Genomic DNA, 18,311 nt, shown 5'->3' on the forward strand with positions numbered 1-18,311 from the left:
TTGGTGTAGTTTTATTTAAGAGTTTAGAGTTTTTAGCATAGAGTCTTAGCTTAGTTTTATTTATAGTTATATTTTAATTTAGTTTTAGTTAAGATTTTATAGTTTTTACATGGAATATTAGCTTAGAGTTTTAGTTAGAGTTAAAGTTTAGTTTAGTTACAGTTAATAATTTAGAGTTTTAGCTTAGAGTCATAGCTTAGAGTTTTACTTAAAGTTATAGTTTGGTTAAGTTTTAGTTAAGAGTTTAGATTTTTAGCTGAGTCTTAGCTTAGAGTTTTTGTTAGAGTTCTAGTTTAGTTTAGTTTTAGTTAAGAGTTTAGAATTTTAGCTTAGAGTCTTAGCTTAGAGTTTATGTTAGAGTTCTAGTTTATTTTAGTTTTAGTTAAGAGTTTAGAGTTTTTAGCTTAGAGTCTTAGCTTAGAGTTTTTGTTGAAGTTCTAGTTTAATTTAGTTTTAGTTAATAGTTTAGAGTTTTAGCTTAGAGTCTTAGCTTAGAGTTTTTGTTGAAGTTCTAGTTTAGTCTAGTTTTAGTTAATAGTTTAAAGTTTTAGCTTAGAGTTTTTGTTAGAGTTGAATTTTAGTTTAGTAATAGTTAAGAGTTTAGAGTTTTAGCTTAGAGTCTTAGCTTAGAGTTTTTGTTAGAGTTCTAGTTTAGTTTAGATATATTTAATCGTTTGGAGTTTTACCTTCGAGACTTAGCATAGAGTTTTAGTTTAGTTTAGTTTTAGTTAAGAGTTTAGAGTTTTTTAGCTTAGAGTCTCAGCTTAGAGTTTTTGTTAGAGTTCTAGTTTAGTGTAGTTATAGTTAAGAGTTAAGTGTTTTTAGCTTAGAGTCTTAGTTTAGAGTTTTTGTTGAATTTCTAGTCTAGTTTAGTTTTAGTTTAGAGTTTTAGCTTAGACTTAGAGTTTTAGTTTTAGACTTTAGAGTTCTAGTTTAGTTTACTTCTAGTTAAGAATTTAGAGTTTTTGCTTAGAGTTTTAGCTTAGTTTTATTTAGAGTTCTAGTTTAGTTTAGTTTTAGTTAAGAGTTTAGAGTTTTACCATAGAGTCTTAGCTTAGAGTTTTAGTTAGAGTTAAAGTTTAATTTGGTTAAAGTTAAGAATTTAGAGTTTTAGCTTAGTGTCATAGCTTAGATTTTTACTTAAAGTTATAGTTTGGTTAAGTTTTAGTTAAGAGTTTCGAGTTTTAGCTGAGTCTTAGCTTAGAGTTTTTGTTAGAGTTCTAGTTTAGTTTAGTTTTAGTTAAGAGTTTAGGGTTTTACCTTAGAGTCTTAGCTTAGAGTTTTTGTTAGAGTTCTAGTTTAGTTTAGTTTTAGTTAAGAGTTTGATGTTTTAGCTTTGAGTTTCAGTTAGAGTTCTAGTTTATTTTACTTTTAGTTAAGAGTTTGGTGTTTTACCTTAGAGTCTTAGCTTAGAGTTCTAGTCTAGTTTAGTTTTAGTTAAGAGTTTAGGATTTTAGCTTAGAGTCTTAGCTTAGAGTTTTTGTTAGAGTTCTAGTTTGTTTTAGTTTTAGTTAAGAGTTTAGAGTTTTTAGCTTAGAATCTTAGCTTAGAGTTTTTGTTGAAGTTCTAGTTTCGTTTAGTTTTAGTTAATAGTTTAGAGTTTTAGCTTAGAGTCTTAGCTTAGAGTTTTACCATAGAGTCTTAGCTTAGAGTTTTAGTTAGAGTTAAAGTTTAGTTTAGTTAGAGTTAAAAATTTAGATTTTACCTTAGTGTCAGAGCTTATATTTTTACCTAAAGTGATAGCTTGGTTAAGTTTTAGTTAAGAGTTTCCAGTTTTAGCTGTGTCTTAGCTTAGAGTTTTTGTTAGAGTTCTTGTTTAGTTTAGTTTTAGTTAAGAGTTTAGGGTTTTACCCTAGAGTCTTAGCTAGGAGTTTTTGTTAGAGTTCTAGTTTAGTTTACTTTTAGTTAAGAGTTTGGTGTTTTACCTTAGAGTCTTAGCTTAGAGTTCTAGTCTAGTTTAGTTTTAGTTAAGAGTTTAGGATTTTAGCTTAGAGTCTTAGCTTAGAGTTTTTGCTAGATTTCTAGTTTATTTTAGTTTTAGTTAAGAGTTTTAGAGTTTTAGCTTAGAGTCTTAGCTTAGAGTTTTTGTTGAAGTTCTAGTTTAGTTTAGTCACAGTTAAGAATTTAGAGTTTTTAGCTTAGAGTCGTAGTTTAGAGTTTTTGTTAGAGTTCTAGTTTTGTTTAGTTTTAGTTAAGAGTTTAGAGTTTTATCTTAGAGTCTTAGCTTAGAGTTTTTGTTGAAGTTCTAGTTTAGTTTAGTTAAGAGTTTAGAGTTCTACCTTAGAGTCTTAGCTTAGAGTTTTACTTAGAGTTGAAGCTTAGTTTAGTTATACTTAAGGGTTTAGAGTTTTAATTTTGAGTCTTAGCTTAGAGTTTTAGTTAGAGTTCTAGCTTAGTTTAGTTTTAGTTAAGAGTTTAGAGTTTTACCTTAAAGTCTTAGCTTAGAGTTTTAGTTAGAGTTCTAGTTTAGTTTAGTTTTAGTTAAGAGTTTTAAGTTTTACCTTAAAGTCTTAGATTAGAGTTTTAGTTAGGGTTGAAGTTTCGTTTAGTTATAGTTAAGAGTTTATAGTTTTAGCTTAGAGTCGTAGCTTAGAGTTTTAGTTAGAGTTATTGTTTAGTTTAGTTTTAGTTAAGAGTTATAGCTTAGAGGTTTAGTCTAGAATCTTAGCTTAGAGATTTAGTTAGAGTTGAAGTTTAGTCTAAACTAGCGTAACCATAAAATTCCGCAATATTGCATAGAAATACCAAAACCATAGGTTAGGTTAGGTTGGGTTAGAGGTTAGATTTTTCCACGTTTAAGTTAGAGGTTAGGTTTCTCCAAGTTTAAGTTAGGTTAGATTAGGTTAGCTAATCAGGCGCGCTCATGATAAGCTAACCTAATCTAACTGGTACAAAGTCGACCGGGGGGGATAGATAGCTTTTTGCACCGCGGGACCCGGGAAGCGCCGGTGGGCCCCGGGAAGCGCCGCGGAAGCGCCGCGAGATTAGATTAGGTTAAGTCAGGTTAGGTAAGTTAGGTTAGGTTAGCTAAGTTAGGTTAGGTTAGGTTAGCCTACGTACGCGCGCGTACGTAGGCTAACCTAACTTAACCTAACTTAACCTAACCTAACATTAAGTTATGTTAGGTTAAGTTAGGTTAGGTTAGGTTAGCCTACGTACGCGCGCGTACGTAGGCTAACCTAACCTAACCTAACTTAACCTAACCTAACATAACTTAATCTAGCCTAACCTAACCTAACTTAAACATGGAGAGATGTTTACTAGCTAACCTAACCTAACTTAGCTAACCTAACCTAACTTACCTAACCTGACTTAACCTAACCTGATCTCGCGGCGCTTCCCGCGGCGCTTCCCGGTGCTTCCCGGGGCTCACCGGCGCTTCCCGGGTCCCGCGGTGCAAAAAGCTATCTATCCCCCCATGTCAACTTTGTACCAGTTAGATTAGGTTAGCTTATCATGAGCGCTCATGATAAGCTAACCTAATCTAACCTAACCTAAACGTAGAGAAACCTAACCTCTAACCTAACCTAACCTAACCTAACCTATGGTTTTGGTATTTCTATGCAATATTGTGGAATTTTGTGGTTATGCTAGTTTAGACTAAACTTCAACTCTAACTAAATCTCTAAGCTAAGATTCTAGGCTAAACCTCTAAGCTATAACTCTTTACTAAAACTAAACTAAACAATAACTCTAACTAAAACTCTAAGCTACGACTCTAAGCTAAAACTATAAACTCTTAACTATAACTAAACGAAACTTCAATCCTAACTAAAAATATACTATTATAAGTTAATTTAAAATTCAGAACTATTGAATAAAACTAAAGTAAACTAGAGCTCTAAACAAAACTCTAAGCTAAGACTATAAGTTAAAAATCAAAACTTATAACTAAAACTAAACTAAGCTGGAAATCTAACTAAAATTCTAAGCTAAGACTAAAGGCTAAAACTCTAAAGCCTTAACTATAACTAAACTAAGCTTCAACTCTAAGTAAAACTCTAAGCTAAGATTATAAGGTAGAACTCTAAACTCTTAATTAAACTAAACTAGAACTTCAACAAAAACTCTAAGCTAAGACTCTAAGATAAAACTCTAAACTCTTAACTAAAACTAAACAAAACTAAAACTCTAACAAAAACTCTAAGCTAAGAATCTAAGCTAAAAACTCTAAATTCTTAACTGTGACTAAACTAAACTAGAACTTCAACAAAAATCTAAGCTAAGACTCTAAGCTAAAAACTCTAAACTATTAAATAAAACTAAACTAAACTATAACTCTAGCAAAAACTCTAAGTTAAGACTCTAGGAAAAGACCCAAAACTCATAACTAAAACTAAACTAGACTAGAACTCTAAGCTAAGACTCTAAGGTAAAACATTAAACTCTTAACTAAAACTAAACTAAACTAGAACTATAACTGAAACTCAAAGATAAAACATCAAATTCTTAACTAAAATTAAACTAAACTAGAACTCTAACAAAAACTCTAAGCTAAGAATCTAAGGTAAAACTCTAACCTCTTAACGAAAACTAAACTAAACTAGAACTCTAACAAAAACTCTAAGCTAAGACTCAGCTAAAACTCGAAACTCTTAACTAAAACTTAACCAAGCTATAAATTTAGTTAAAAATATAAGCTATGACACTAATATAAAATCTAAATTATTTACTCTAACTAAACAAAACTTTAACTCTAACTAAAACTCTAAGCTAAGACTCTATGGTAAAACTCTAAACTGTTAACTAAAACTAAACTAAACTAGAACTCTAAATAAAACTAAGCTTAGAATCTAAGAAAAAACTATAAACTTTTAAATAAAACTAAACTAAACTAGAATTCTAATTAAAACTCCTAGTCTAAGCTTAAACTCTAAACTAAAACTAAACTAAACTAGAACTTCAACAAAAACTCTGAACTAAGACTCTAATCTAAAAACACTAAACTCTTAACTATAACTACACTAAACTAGAACTATAACAAAAACTCTAAGCTGAGACTCTAAGATAAAAAACTCCAAACCCTTAACTAAAAGTAAACTAAACTAGAACTCTATGCTAATTCTCGAACGTCAAACTCCAAACTTTTAACTGTATCTAAACTAAACTAGAAATCTAACAAAAACTCTAAGCTAAGACTCTAATATAAAACTCTAAACTCTTAACTATTACTAAACAAAACTTCAACTCTAACAAAAACTCTAAGCTAAGACTCTAAACTATTAACTAAAACTAGACTAAACTAGAACTTCAACAAAAACTCTAAGCTGAGACTCTAAGCTAAAACTCTAAACTATTAACTAAAACTAAATTAAACTAGAACTTCAACACAAACTCTAAGCTAAGACTCTAAGCTAAAAACTCTAAACTCTTAACTAAAACTAAACTATACTATAACTCTAACAAAAACTCTAAGCTGAGACTCTAAGCTAAAACTCTAAACTCTTAATTAAAAATAAAATAAAATAAAACTCTATGCTAAGTCTCTAAGCTAAAACTCCAAACTCTTAACTATAACTAAACTAGAACTCTAACAAAAACTCTAAGCTAAGACTCTAAGCTAAAAACTCTAAACTCTTAACTAAAACTAAACTAAACTTCAACTTCAACAAAAACTCTAAGCTAAGACTCTAAGCTAAAACCCTAAAACTAAACTAAAACTCTAAGCTAAGTCTCGAAGGTAAAACTCCAAACACTTAACTATATCTAAACTAAACTAGAACTCTAAGCTAAGTCTCTAAGGTAAAACACCAAACTCTTAACTATTACTAAACTAAACTTCAACTCTAACAAAAACTCTAAGCTAAGACTCTAAACTATTAACTAAAACTAGACTAAACTAGAACTTCAACAAAAACTCTAAGCTAAGACTCTAAGCTAAAACTCTAAACTATTAACTAAAACTAAATTAAACTAGAACTGTAATAAAAACTCTAAGCTAAGACTCTAAGCTAAAAACTCTAAACTCTTAACTAAAACTAAAATAAACTAGAACTCTAACATAAACTCTAAGCTAAGACTCTAAGGTAAAACTCTAAACTCTTAGCTAAAACTAAACTAAACTAAAACTCTAAAAAAAACTTTAAGTTAACACTAAGCTAAAAATCTAAACTCTTAGCTAAAACTTATCCAAACTCTAACTTTAAGTAAATCTCTAAGCTATGATTCTAAGCTAAAAATCTAAATTCTTAATTGTAACTAAACTAAACTTTAACTCTAACTAAAACTCTAAGCTAAGACTCTATGGTAAAACTCTAAACTCTTAACTAAAACTAAATTAAGCTAGAACTCTAAGTAAAACTAAGCTAAGACTCTAAGCTAAAAACTCTAAACTCTTAACTAAAACTAACCCAAACTAGAACTCTAATTGAAACTCTAAGTCTAAGCTAAAACTCTAAAATAAAACTAAACTAAACTAGAACTTCAACAAAAACTCTAAACTAAGACTCTAAGCTAAAAACACTAAACTCTTAACTAAAACTAAACTACACTAGAACTCTAACAAAAACTCTAAGCTGAGACTTTAAGCTAAAACTCTAAACTCTTGAGTAAAACTTAACTAAACTAAAACTCTAAGCTATGTCTCTAAGGTAAAACTCTAAACTCTTAACTATAACTAAACAAGAACTCTAACAAAAACTAAGCTAAAACTCTAAGCTAAAAACTCTAAATTCTTAACTATAACTAAAGTAAACTTCAACTCCAACTATAACTCTAAGCTAAGACTCTAAGCTAAAACTCTAAACTATTAACTAAAACTAAACTAAACTAGAACTCTAATTAAAACTATAAGTCTAAGATAAAAATCTAAACTAAACTAGAACTTCAACAAAAAAACTCTAAACTAAGACTCTAAGCTAAAAACTCTAAACTCTCAACTATTACTAAACTAAACTAGAAATCTAACACAAACTATAAGCTAAGACTCTAAGCTAAAACTCGAAACTCTTAACTAGAAGTAAACTAAAATACAAATCTAAGCTAAGACTCTAAGCTAAAAACTCTAGACTCTTAACTGTAACTAAACTAAACTTCAACTCTACCTAGAACTCTAAGCTAAGACTCTATGGTAAAACTCTAAACTCTTAACTAAAACTAAACTAGAACTCTAAATAAAACTCTAAGCTAAGAATCTAAGCTAAAAACTCTAAACTATTAACTAAAACTAAACTAAACTAGAACTCTAACAAAAACTATAATCTAAGAATCTAAGCTAAAACTCTAAACTCTTAAATAAAACTAAACTAAACTAGAACTCTAACTAGAACTCTAAGCTTATACTCTAAGCTAAAAAAACTCTAAACTCTTAACTAAAATTAAACTAAACTAGAACTCTAACAAAAACTCTAAGTATAAAACTCTAAACTCTTAACTATTACTAAACTAAAATAAAACTATAACAAAAACTATAATCTGAGAATATAAGCTAAAAAAAACTCTAGAATATAAACTGAAAATAAACTAAACTAGAAATTTAAGAAAAAATCCAAACTAAGACTCTAAGCTAAAAACACTAAACTCTTAACTTAAACTAAACTAAAACTCTAACAAAAACTCTAAGCTGAGACTCTAAGCTAAAACTCTAAACTCTTAACTAAAACTAAACTAAACTAAAACTCTAAGGTAAGTCTCTAAGGTAAAACTCTAAACTCTTAACTATAACTAAACTAAACTAGAACTCTAACAAAAACTCTAAGCTAAGACTCTAAGCTAAAACTCTTAACTAAAACTAAACTAAACTAGAACTCTAACAAAAACTCTAAGCTAAGACTCTAAGCTAAAACTCTACTCTTAACTAAAACTAAACTAAACTAGAACTCTAATTAAAACTCTAAGTCTAAGCTAAAACTATAAGCTAAACTAGAACTTCAAAAAAAAACTCCAAACTAAGACTCTAATCTAAAAACTCTAAACTCTTAACTAAAACTAAACTAGAACTCTAACAAGGACTCTAAGATAAGACTCTAAGCTAAAGCTCTAAACTCTTAACTAAAACTAAACTAAACCAGAACTCTAACAAAAACTCTAAGCTAAGACTCTAAGCTAAAACTCTACTCTTAACTAAAACTAAACTAAACTAGAACTCTAATTAAAACTATAAGTATAATCTAAAACTCTAAGCTAAACCAGAACTTAAAAAAAAAACTATAAACTAAGACTCTAATCTAAAAACTCTAAAATCTTAACTTAGACTAAACTAGAACTCTAACAAGGACTCTAAGATAAGACTCTAAGCTAAAGCTCTAAACTCTTAACTAAAACTAAACTAAACTAAAACTCTAAGCTAAGTCTCTAAGGTAAAACACCAAACTCTTAACTGTAACTAAACTAAACTTCAACTCTAACTAAAACTCTAAGCTAAGACTCTAAGGTAAAACTCTAAACTCTTGTTTGTTTGCAAGGGCTACCTTGTTTGTTTGCAGGAAAGCCCTCAAACACTTTTTTAGAATGGTCAGTGTACAACATTGGACAGAAGGAAAAGTGGTGTTGTTTGGGATATGTCATTAAATATTAACCAATTCAACCAACAATATTGTTTTTACCAATAAAAACTAACTAAAACTAACTAATAAAGATAAACTAAACTAGAACTCTAACAAAAACTCTAAGCTAAGACTCTAAGCTAAAACTCGAAACTCTTAACTAAAACTTAACCAAACTATAACTTTAAGTAAAATTCTAAGCTAAGACTCTAAGCTAAAACTCTAAATTCTTAACTGTAACTAAAATAAACTAAACTAGAACTCTAAATAAAACTCTAAGCTAAGACTCTAAGCTAAAAACTCTAAACTCTTAACTAAAACTAAATTAAACTAGAACTCTAACAAAAACTCTAAGCTAAGACTCTAAGCTAAAAACACTAAACTTTTAACTAAAACTAAACCAAACTAAAACTCAAAGCTAAAAGGATGGGTACTTCAATTTGTAAAATGGGTTTATGACGGTCACTATGAAAGGAACTTGCTCTGAAATGCCCTTTGAAAAGAACATAACATAACATAACATAATATAACATAACATAACATAGCATAACATAACATAACATAACATAGCATAACATAGCATAACATAACATAACCTAACATAACATAACATAACCTAACCTAACCTCACATTTGAAATTACTAGGAAACCGGGGGACCTTTGAGGGCCGGGGGCTTCCTTCGGGGTGGGGGTAGGAGTATAGGAGCCCTTTGGGTCGGTGTATAGGGAGCGGGGCTCTTGGGGGTTTGGGTAGATGACCTCACAACACTCTTTAAATAGAACTTGTGTAGTATAGCGACCACACTCAGAACCTCTTCTAAAACATCTTTTAAAATCATCTTTTAAAATGTCTCTATCTGTTTCGCCGAAATAATTCCCTAAAATGTCTAAAACGGTTTCGCCCAAATAACCCCTAATCGACGCTTCAGCGTATTCCTTTTGTTTTGGCATCTCTGCGCTGTCACATTTGAAATTACTAAGAAACCTGATTCCCGTGTTAATCTATTCATCGCTAAGATCAAAACATCCGCTCGGAAACAATTCTCTTGGTAGAACTCTAAAGACATTATTATAGAATATTCGCTCGGAAACAATTTTCTTTGGAAACAACAAATTAATTCCCCTTTTTTGAATCAATAATTCTCCTTAGAAACAACAATTAATTCCCCTTTCGCGACAAATCAATCAATCATGACATCATCTGTCAGGTATTAATAAACATTCACCCGGAAACAATTCTCTTTGAAAATACATCGAAGACATTAATTAACTTGACGTCATCTGTCAGACATTAATTAACTTCCCCGGAAACAATTCCAGGACATAACATTCGCCCCTATCGGGCACTTGGCCAAAAACAACAACACCCTTGGAGAAAGAGGTCATTGACCGATTACGCAATCATTCTCCCTAATGACTCTATGCCCATATTTGGTGCCCCGTCACGACTTCCTGAGGCATCTCTACTTTTATGTTACAATTATATTACGCTTTTGAATAATGAGGCAGTTTCACATTTTCTGAGTAATCAATTTTTTCCCCCGTGAAAAACTCCGCTGTTCCCATTTTAATTACACTGAAATGAGTATCGACGTTTTTTGACATCGCGGTCATTTAATCTTATCAAACAGTCACTCAGTTATTAGGAAGAGAAAATACCCACCTCGCTTACTCGCATAGTAAGTTAAGATAACACTCTCTCTCACGAGCATACGATTATCATTTGTTTAGTGACAAGTGACAATAGTCAGTTAGTCACCTCACCAACTTACAATTTCATCAGTTGACTTTGAATCTTGTTCCGTCAACAGTCATACTAAAATTATTTGGAGAAGGAGCTAGTTTCATCAGTTAATGCTAATGAAATAAAAGAAAATATGATGAAAATATAAAAATTTAGACCCAAATTTGGGCTATATATTTGCACATTACGGGGGCGGGGGAGGGGTAAAGCATAGTATATAATAGATACGTGATCTAATCTAGGTACCCCCCCCCCTAAACCCCAAAAAACAATAGTTTAAATATTGTAAACGCAATGACAAACAACGCTTTGCGATCCAATTCTCTATTGACTGATACCCGTTTGACTAATTTCCTTTAGCGTCTATCTTGCGTGTGTATCAGCTAATTGACTAGTACCGATGTTATATGTATTATTCTTTCCGTAACAACCTCACCCCCCCCCCCCTTCCGATTGGTTTGACATAATATCAGGTCAAGGAGGCACACTTCTGCCTCTTTAAAGAGGCGACCCACCACAATGTTAAGCGATTTCCGGTAGTAGCGGTCGCAGAGAGACAGCGGTGATCGCATTTTGTAGCCCAAGCTCCAAATAAGAAACGTGAAAAATTTCACCCCCTCCAACTTTATCTTCATGGGTAAAAGTGGGCCGGAAGTTTCGACCTTCTGACCACAGCCCCCCTTTAACGTTGTCCGATTGGGCTGAAATTTTGAGGTTAAGCTTTCCTAGGGCCCGGAAGCTTATCCTCGAAATTTCAGCTCAATCCGATCACTACTTCCCTGTTTTCCAAAAAACAAATATAGCCACTTAAAGTTCATTTCTCTTTTTTTTATCAGCCACACCTACAGGCCACAGTTGGCAACGGATTCGGATGAATGAGGACTCATTCGAACCGGAATTCGACCCAGCAGGGCCTTTTGATATTTTCAGACCGAAAAAATTATCCCCCGAATTCACATTTACGAAAAACCTCGTTTTCCTATAAGAGCCCATGTTAATTTTTCCCACCACAGCCCTCCTTTAACGTTGTTTGATCGGGCTGAAATTTAGAGGATAAGCTTTCCTGGGGTCTGGGAGCTTATCCTCAAAATTTCAGCGCAATCCGATCACTCCTTCCCTGTTTTCCAAAAACCAAATATCAAGGAGGCACACTTGTGCCTCTTTAAAGAGGCGACCCACCACAATGTTAAGCGATTTCCGGTCCTAGCGGTCACATAGAGACAGCGGTAATCGCATTTTGTAGCCCAAGCTCCAACTGAGAAACGTGCAAAATTTCACCCCCCTCCGACTTTATCTTCATGGGTAAAAGTGGGCCGGAAGTTTCGACCCTCCCACCACAGCCCCCCTTTAACGTTGTCCGATAGGGCTGAAATTTAGAGGATAGGCTTTCCTGGGGCCTGGGAGCTTATCCTCAAAATTTCAGCTCAATTCGATCACTCCTTCTCTGTTTTCCAAAAAACAAATATAGCCACTTAAAGTTCATTTCTCTTCTTTTTTTTCAGCCACGCCTACAGGCCACAGTTGGCAACGAATCCGGGTGAATGAGGACTCATTCGAAGCTGAATTTGACCTATTAGGGCCTTTTGATATTTTCAGACCAAAAAAATTATCCCCCGAATTTACATTTACGAAAAACCTCGTTTTCTCCTAAGAGCCCATGTTAATTTTTCCCGCCACAGCCCCCCTTTAATGTTGTCCGATCGGGCTGAAATTAGGAGGATAGGCTTTCCTGGGGCATGGGAGCTTATCCTCAAAATTTCAGCTCAATCCGGTCCTTCCTTCCCTATTTTCCAAAAACCAAATATCAAGTTTTGTGGGGATTTGCTTGTGTCAAAAATAGATACAAGAGACTAAAATAATATAACAAGTGTCTCTGTGGTACAATGGTCGCTGTTCCTGACTGCTAGGCGGAAGATCCGGGTTCGATTCCCTGTCAGAGAAAATTTTTTATATACTGAATTTAAAGTTTAAAAAAGAAACTCAGTTTCTTTTTAAAATCCAATCTATTAAATCCTTCGGCTCAACAGGCGTCTCCAGAAGAATATCACAGTCGGCCTTCAGCCTACAGTTAAGTCTCCACTGCTTTGATAACATGCCGTATACCCGCATGCTCGAAAAAAAGTTGAAAAAGAAAATCTTACTGTGCATTTGATTTGAGTATTCATTAATTAAAAGCCTTAAAAAAAGAATTTTCAAAAATTGGGGGTTTGGGTGGCGGCGGCCCCCCATCTTTAACTCCTGAAAAGATAAGCGAAAAGTTAGTCAAGCAATAATAATTAATAAACTAAAAAAACGTGCAGAAATTATTTGAAAAAAACTACGTTTTCTAAAAAGTTAAAGAGGCTGAGTCACAAGTTCGAACCTTAAAACGTACTGGTAATAGGAGGTGCTGTGGGGGGGCTGCCGCCCCCCAAATCCCCGCTTCCGTATATGAAAGGGGCTGTGTCCTCCTCAACGCCTCGCTCTTTACGCTAAAGTTTGACTTTCTCACAACTCTTTTTTTTTTACAATAAAAACTTTAGCGTAAAGAGCGAGGCGTTGAGGAGGGCACAGCCCCTTTCATATACGGAAGCGGAGGTTTGGGGGGCGGCAGCCCCCCAACTGCACCTCCTAATCCCTTTACGTTTTAAGGTTCAAGCTTGTGACTCAGCCTCTTTAACTCTTTAGAAAACGTAGTTTTTTCAAATAATTATTTACAAAAGTTGCTCTTTTTATATGGGATTATGAACAGCTGGTATTGACAAAATATATGAAACTGTAAAAATGAGCCATTTTTGGGTTATATCTAAGCATTGAGGTGGGTTATTTGAGCCGGAATTTTTGATTTTACGCTAAACTTTTTCCAAATATTATGGTCACTTTTTTGAAATTATACCCCCCTCCCCAACTGCGGTCCCATATATAACTGTATAAATACATTTAATCGTTGTTTCAAACCTAGGGAGGACATTTTTGCTCGTTACATTCTTTCGTGTTCTCTTATATTGTAGAATAACGAATCTATTGACTAATTTTTTTAATATATTCCATGGTTTATGTTCTAGACAATCAAGTGGATATGTGTATATTTGGAAAAGAGACCATGATATTTGGAAATAGTATAAAATAAATAATTTAGTGATACTACTTGTTTTTTTAACCTATTTTTTTCCGGAGAAGAAAATCCCTAAATATTTGGATTCATAAAACGACTACTAGACGTTTTCCCATTTTTATAAAGAAGATAACAGTCTTGTATCTGTATAGGGTAGGCTTACAATTTACTGACAAAAAAGATTCATAGGGACCACGCAGGCTGGACTGGGGCCCCAACCCCCCTGAAAACGTAAATTTATCGGCATTTCTTTATTAAATTATAGGTTTTTTATTATCCCCTTTAATTTTTTAATTGAATCTTTTCCAGTTCATTTTTATTAACTCATTGTTCTTTTTGTTCCATCTTCCTTTTATTTCTTTGTCACACAATTTTTTTTTAATTTGGGAACTAATTTACAACCACTTCCGAATATTCAGTTACTTCCCACTTTTATCAGTATAGCACAACGGAAAGAGCACATCCCGAGGCTGTGTTAGCTTAGGTTGTAATCTTGAATGAGACATTATATTTTTTTTTTAAATTGGAAAATTTGAAAATATTAGATATAAGTGAAAATTCGGGGCAAAAAATCGATTCGTTTTTACATAATTTGATCTTTTTTATTTGTTTTCCTCAACTCATCGACTTTTTCCGTTTATGCATTTTAAACCTAGATAAATTTGGTGTTGTTATGTAAAACCCAATGCTTTTTGTGCCCCTCATGTTCGCTTATATTCAAATATTCTTGAGAAAAAAAATAATTCTCTACTTTTAGTTCATTTTGAAAATGAGTTTAATTTTTTTTTATTGTTTGATCTACTCCCCTAAAAATTCTTTTTATGTACTTGGACTTATGAGACCCATCCAAACAGCTTTAGGGTAACATTTATGGGGTTGAATTGTGTGAATTCTTCTTTTATTTCTTACTGTCTTTTGGTTGTGAGCACAGTTATGATGCAAATTAAATACGAAAAAATGTATATTATGAAAAATATCTGTTGTGTCGTATAAGAACTGGAGACAACGATTGAAATATTTTTTGTTCGACATAATAAAAACCAAACAAAAACTCTGTCACTCGGAATTGCTTAAATCTTCATATTGGAACGATGCACATCAAGGAGGCACACTTGTGCCTCTATAAAGAGGCGACCCACCACAATGTTAAGCGATTTCAGGTCCTAGAGGTCGCAGAGAGACGGCGGTAATCGCATTTTGTAGCCCAAGCTCAAACTAAGAAACTTGCAAAATTTCATCCTCCTCCGACTTTATCTTCATGGGGTAAACTGGGCCGGAAGTTTGACCCTCCCACCACAGCCCCCTTTAACGTTGTCCGATTGGGCTGAAATTTAGAGGTTAAGCTTTCCTAGGGCCCGGGAACTTATCCTCAGAATTTCAGCTCAATCCGATCACTCCTTCCCTGTTTTCAAAAAACCAAATATAGCCACTTAAAATTCATTTCTTTTTTTTTCTTAGCCACGCCTACAGGCCACAGTCGGCAACGGATCCGGTTGAATGAGGACTCATTCGAAGCAGAATTCGACCTGTTAGGGCCTTTTGATATTTTCAGACCGAAAAAATTATCCCCCGAATTTACATTTACGAAAAACCTTAGTTTTTTTCAAATAATACAGATAAACAGGTTAGACATGCTTTGTTATGAAAATATCTGCGCGTCAATTTTCATAACAAAGCATGTCTAACCTGTTTATGTGTATTATTTGAAAAAAACTACGTTTTCTAAAGAGTTAAAGAGGCTGAGTTACAAGGTCAACCCTTAAAACGTACAGGGATTAGGAGGCACAGTTGGGGGGCTGTTAAAGAGGCTGAGTCACAAGTTCGAAGCTTAAAACGTACAGGGATTAGGAGGCACCCTGTACGACGTGATTTGAGAATTCAGGAATTAAAAGCCTTAACACAAGAATATTCAAGAGCGGGGGGTTTGGGGGGCGGCAGCCCCCAACTTCAACTCCTGACACGATCAGCTAACAGTTAGTCAAGCAATAATAAGTAATAAATTGTACAAAAACGTGCAAAAATTATTTGAAAAAAACTACGTTTTCTAAAGAGTTAAAGAGGCTGAGTTACAAGGTCGAACCTTAAAACGTACAGGGATTTGGAGGCACAGTTGGGGGGCTGTCGCCCCCCAAACCCCGCTTTCGCAGCCTTTAAATAAAAAAAAATTAAACTGAAAGTAAGGAGCGACATTAAATCTTAAAACGAACAGAAATTATTCCGTATATGAAAGAGGCTGTGCCCTCCTCAACGCCTCGCTCTTTACGCTAAAGTTTTTATTGTTTAAAAAAAGAGTTGTGAGAAAGTCAAACTTTAGCGTAAAGAGCGAGGCGTTGAGGAGGGCACAGCCTCTTTCATATACGGAATAATTTCTGTTCGTTTTAAGATTTAATGTCGCTCCTTACTTTCAGTTTAAATTTTTTTTTTTATTTAAAGGCTGCGAAAGCGGGGGTTTGGGGGCGGCAGCCCCCAACTGTGCCTCCTAATCCCTGTACGTTTTAAGGTTCGACCTTGTAACTCAGCCTCTTTAACTCTTTAGAAAACGTAGTTTTTTTCAAATAATTTGAAGCTAGAGGAGGTGAGACTGAGACCGAGCCAATTTAAAATATTAGACGGGAAGGGAGCGATTAAAATTATTTTTTGGTCTTTTTAAGAAGCTGGATTTATTAAGATCGTTTTTATTGAAATTCAACAATTAAAAAAAAACTAGTTGGTTTTCTTCTTTTCTTCAAAACTCTAAAGTGTCCTGTGTTTATTTATTTGCCTTTTATTTTGTACGTATTACTTATCAAATTTTGTTTAAAACACCAAAAATGGAAATTAAAAACAACAACAACAAGATAAGCAATATAGTAGTCTGGCTTTTTATACACGCATCGGGGCAATCGGGGGGGGGGGGTCTTTCTGTTTTGCAGGTAAACTGGAAGCAGCACTTGCAGTTGAATAGATAGAAATTTCCTGAAGGTAAAGAAGCATGAGTTGTTATTATTTTATATTTTTTAAGCATCTTTTAAAAGTTAGAGGGAAGATTTTTAATGAGATTACGTAAAAGTATATTTTTCAAATTATACAGGCAACGAATGTCCCATCCCCCATTTAAGTACCGCTCTTGATAGCGAAATTAAGGAACCCTGCCTTGAAAAGAGACTTTCCTGTCAAAAGTTACGAAAAAGTTACGTTTTTAAGAGTTGGACGTTACGAAATTTTTTGGTCTGGTGGCAACCCTCAGTTGTTAGACTGGAATTGAGTGAAACGGGTGATCCAAAATGAATGTTAAAATTACAATTTGGGATTTGCCAAAGACAGAAACAGAGGCAGTTGAATTTTTGCAGGATAAGGGGTTATTGCCCAAGACAATAGAGTGCGAAAATGGACACACCATGACTTTATACTTGTATGAGAAGAATATTAAATTGTTAATCCATGTTGGAGGTGTTGTAAATTGCAATGTAAGATAAAAGTCGGTTTGCGTGTCAATACGTGGTTTGCTAATAGTAGAATACCATTTTTACTGCAGTTCGTTTCATGTATTTCTGGACCAAAGGATGGTCGTTCATTGCCATTTGTGAAGAAGAACTAGGAATTTAATATATGGCATGCTTTGCCCCTCCCCCTAATGTGCAAATATATAGCCCAAATTTATTTCTAAACTATTATATATTCATCCTATTTTATTTTATTTCATTAGCATTAACCAAACTAGCATTATATAAAAGAGTACGTTTAACGTAGGAGTACCAATGAATTTTATATATTCGAAATCAGCATAAAAAGCCATTTTTCTGTGTGTTAATTTTTACCAAAATTCCATTTTATAGTTTCCGTTACTATTGAGCCGAGTTACTCGTTAATTGATACTAAAAACTAATATATTTGACTTCAAAAAATACGTCACAAAAATTAGCCAATTGAATCAAAGCACACCTTTTGACAAGAAAGTATAGAACAGTGATCTTTCTTTTCCTATTTGTTATACTAAAAGGGTATAAGTTCATTTTTCAGAATCACAGATTATTAGTTGATGGTTTATTGGGTTTTGTTTTAAAGTCAGGGAAAATCAAATGCTACATATAATGCAACACGGGTTTCTGGAGACAATTTATTGGCTGTTCCACAGTAGAGAAAATCTGCACAAGTGGACTTACAGTCTTACACCCATTTAGTATTGCGCCACAGATTTAACCAGTAGAAAGGTTCATTAAGAACAAACGAACCTTCGAGACGAAATACCTTTAGAAGGCCATTTTCACCACTACATCCGATGAATCCATTTTCCTTGTCCCAGCTTACACACAGCAGTTGACTGGTAGATGGTATTGCAATCTTCAAAAAAGGAGCAAATTAATTTACAAGAAAATTGTGATAAATATGTGCTGAGTGATTATAATACACCTGAGTGAAACATGCAACTTTGCGACAAGATCTCAACTGTAACTTGCACCAAATTACCATCGCCCTTTCCGATCTATCCATTCATTGAGCCAAAATTATGATATGAGGCACTAGGTTTTAGACTTTTACAGTGAGAGAAGGAGGCGATACCCAAACTCTTGTTTGTAGTGATTATTGTTCGTTTCAAGCTTGATTTGCATATTCCATTTAAGTTTCACACGTTTTAAGATTTATTTATTCATTTACATTAGTATCTATTGTATGATTGTTTGCATTGATTCTTTCTTTAATTTAAAAAAAAAAAAATTTTTAACTGAAAGTAAGGAACGACGTTAAAACTTAAAACGAACAGAAATTATTGCGTTTATGAAGGGGGCTGTCCCCTCCTCAACGCCTCGCTCTTTACGCTAAATTTTTTATAAAGTTAAACTTAGCATAAATAGCAACGCGTTGGCGAGGGGACAGCCCCCAACAAAAACAGATAAATTTATGTTAGTGTTGATTTTTACCGTCTGTTTTTACTCTCAGTTAAAAAAAAAATTTTTTTTTTATTTAATTTTTGAACGTTTTTGAATTTATGCAGGTTTTGATTTTGGCTCA

The 18,311-nt window shown here is 33.3% G+C and overlaps 1 protein-coding gene across 1 annotated transcript in view; it reads right to left on the reverse strand.

The window, feature by feature from the left end:
- Oseg4 (intraflagellar transport protein Oseg4) overlaps positions 1-18,311 on the reverse strand; it is a 182,665-nt gene that overhangs the window by 145,270 nt on the left and 19,084 nt on the right. Inside the window, exon 2 of the mRNA XM_089088804.1 lies at positions 17,534-17,642. Within this exon, the coding sequence (XP_088944930.1) occupies positions 17,534-17,642 (109 nt within the window). The remainder of the gene's footprint in view (positions 1-17,533; positions 17,643-18,311) is intronic.

This window comes from Artemia sp. Qi Xiang Cuo, chromosome 5, assembly GCF_049724085.1.
Source record: "Artemia sp. Qi Xiang Cuo chromosome 5, ASM4972408v1, whole genome shotgun sequence".
Lineage (NCBI taxonomy): Eukaryota > Metazoa > Arthropoda > Branchiopoda > Anostraca > Artemiidae > Artemia > Artemia sp. Qi Xiang Cuo.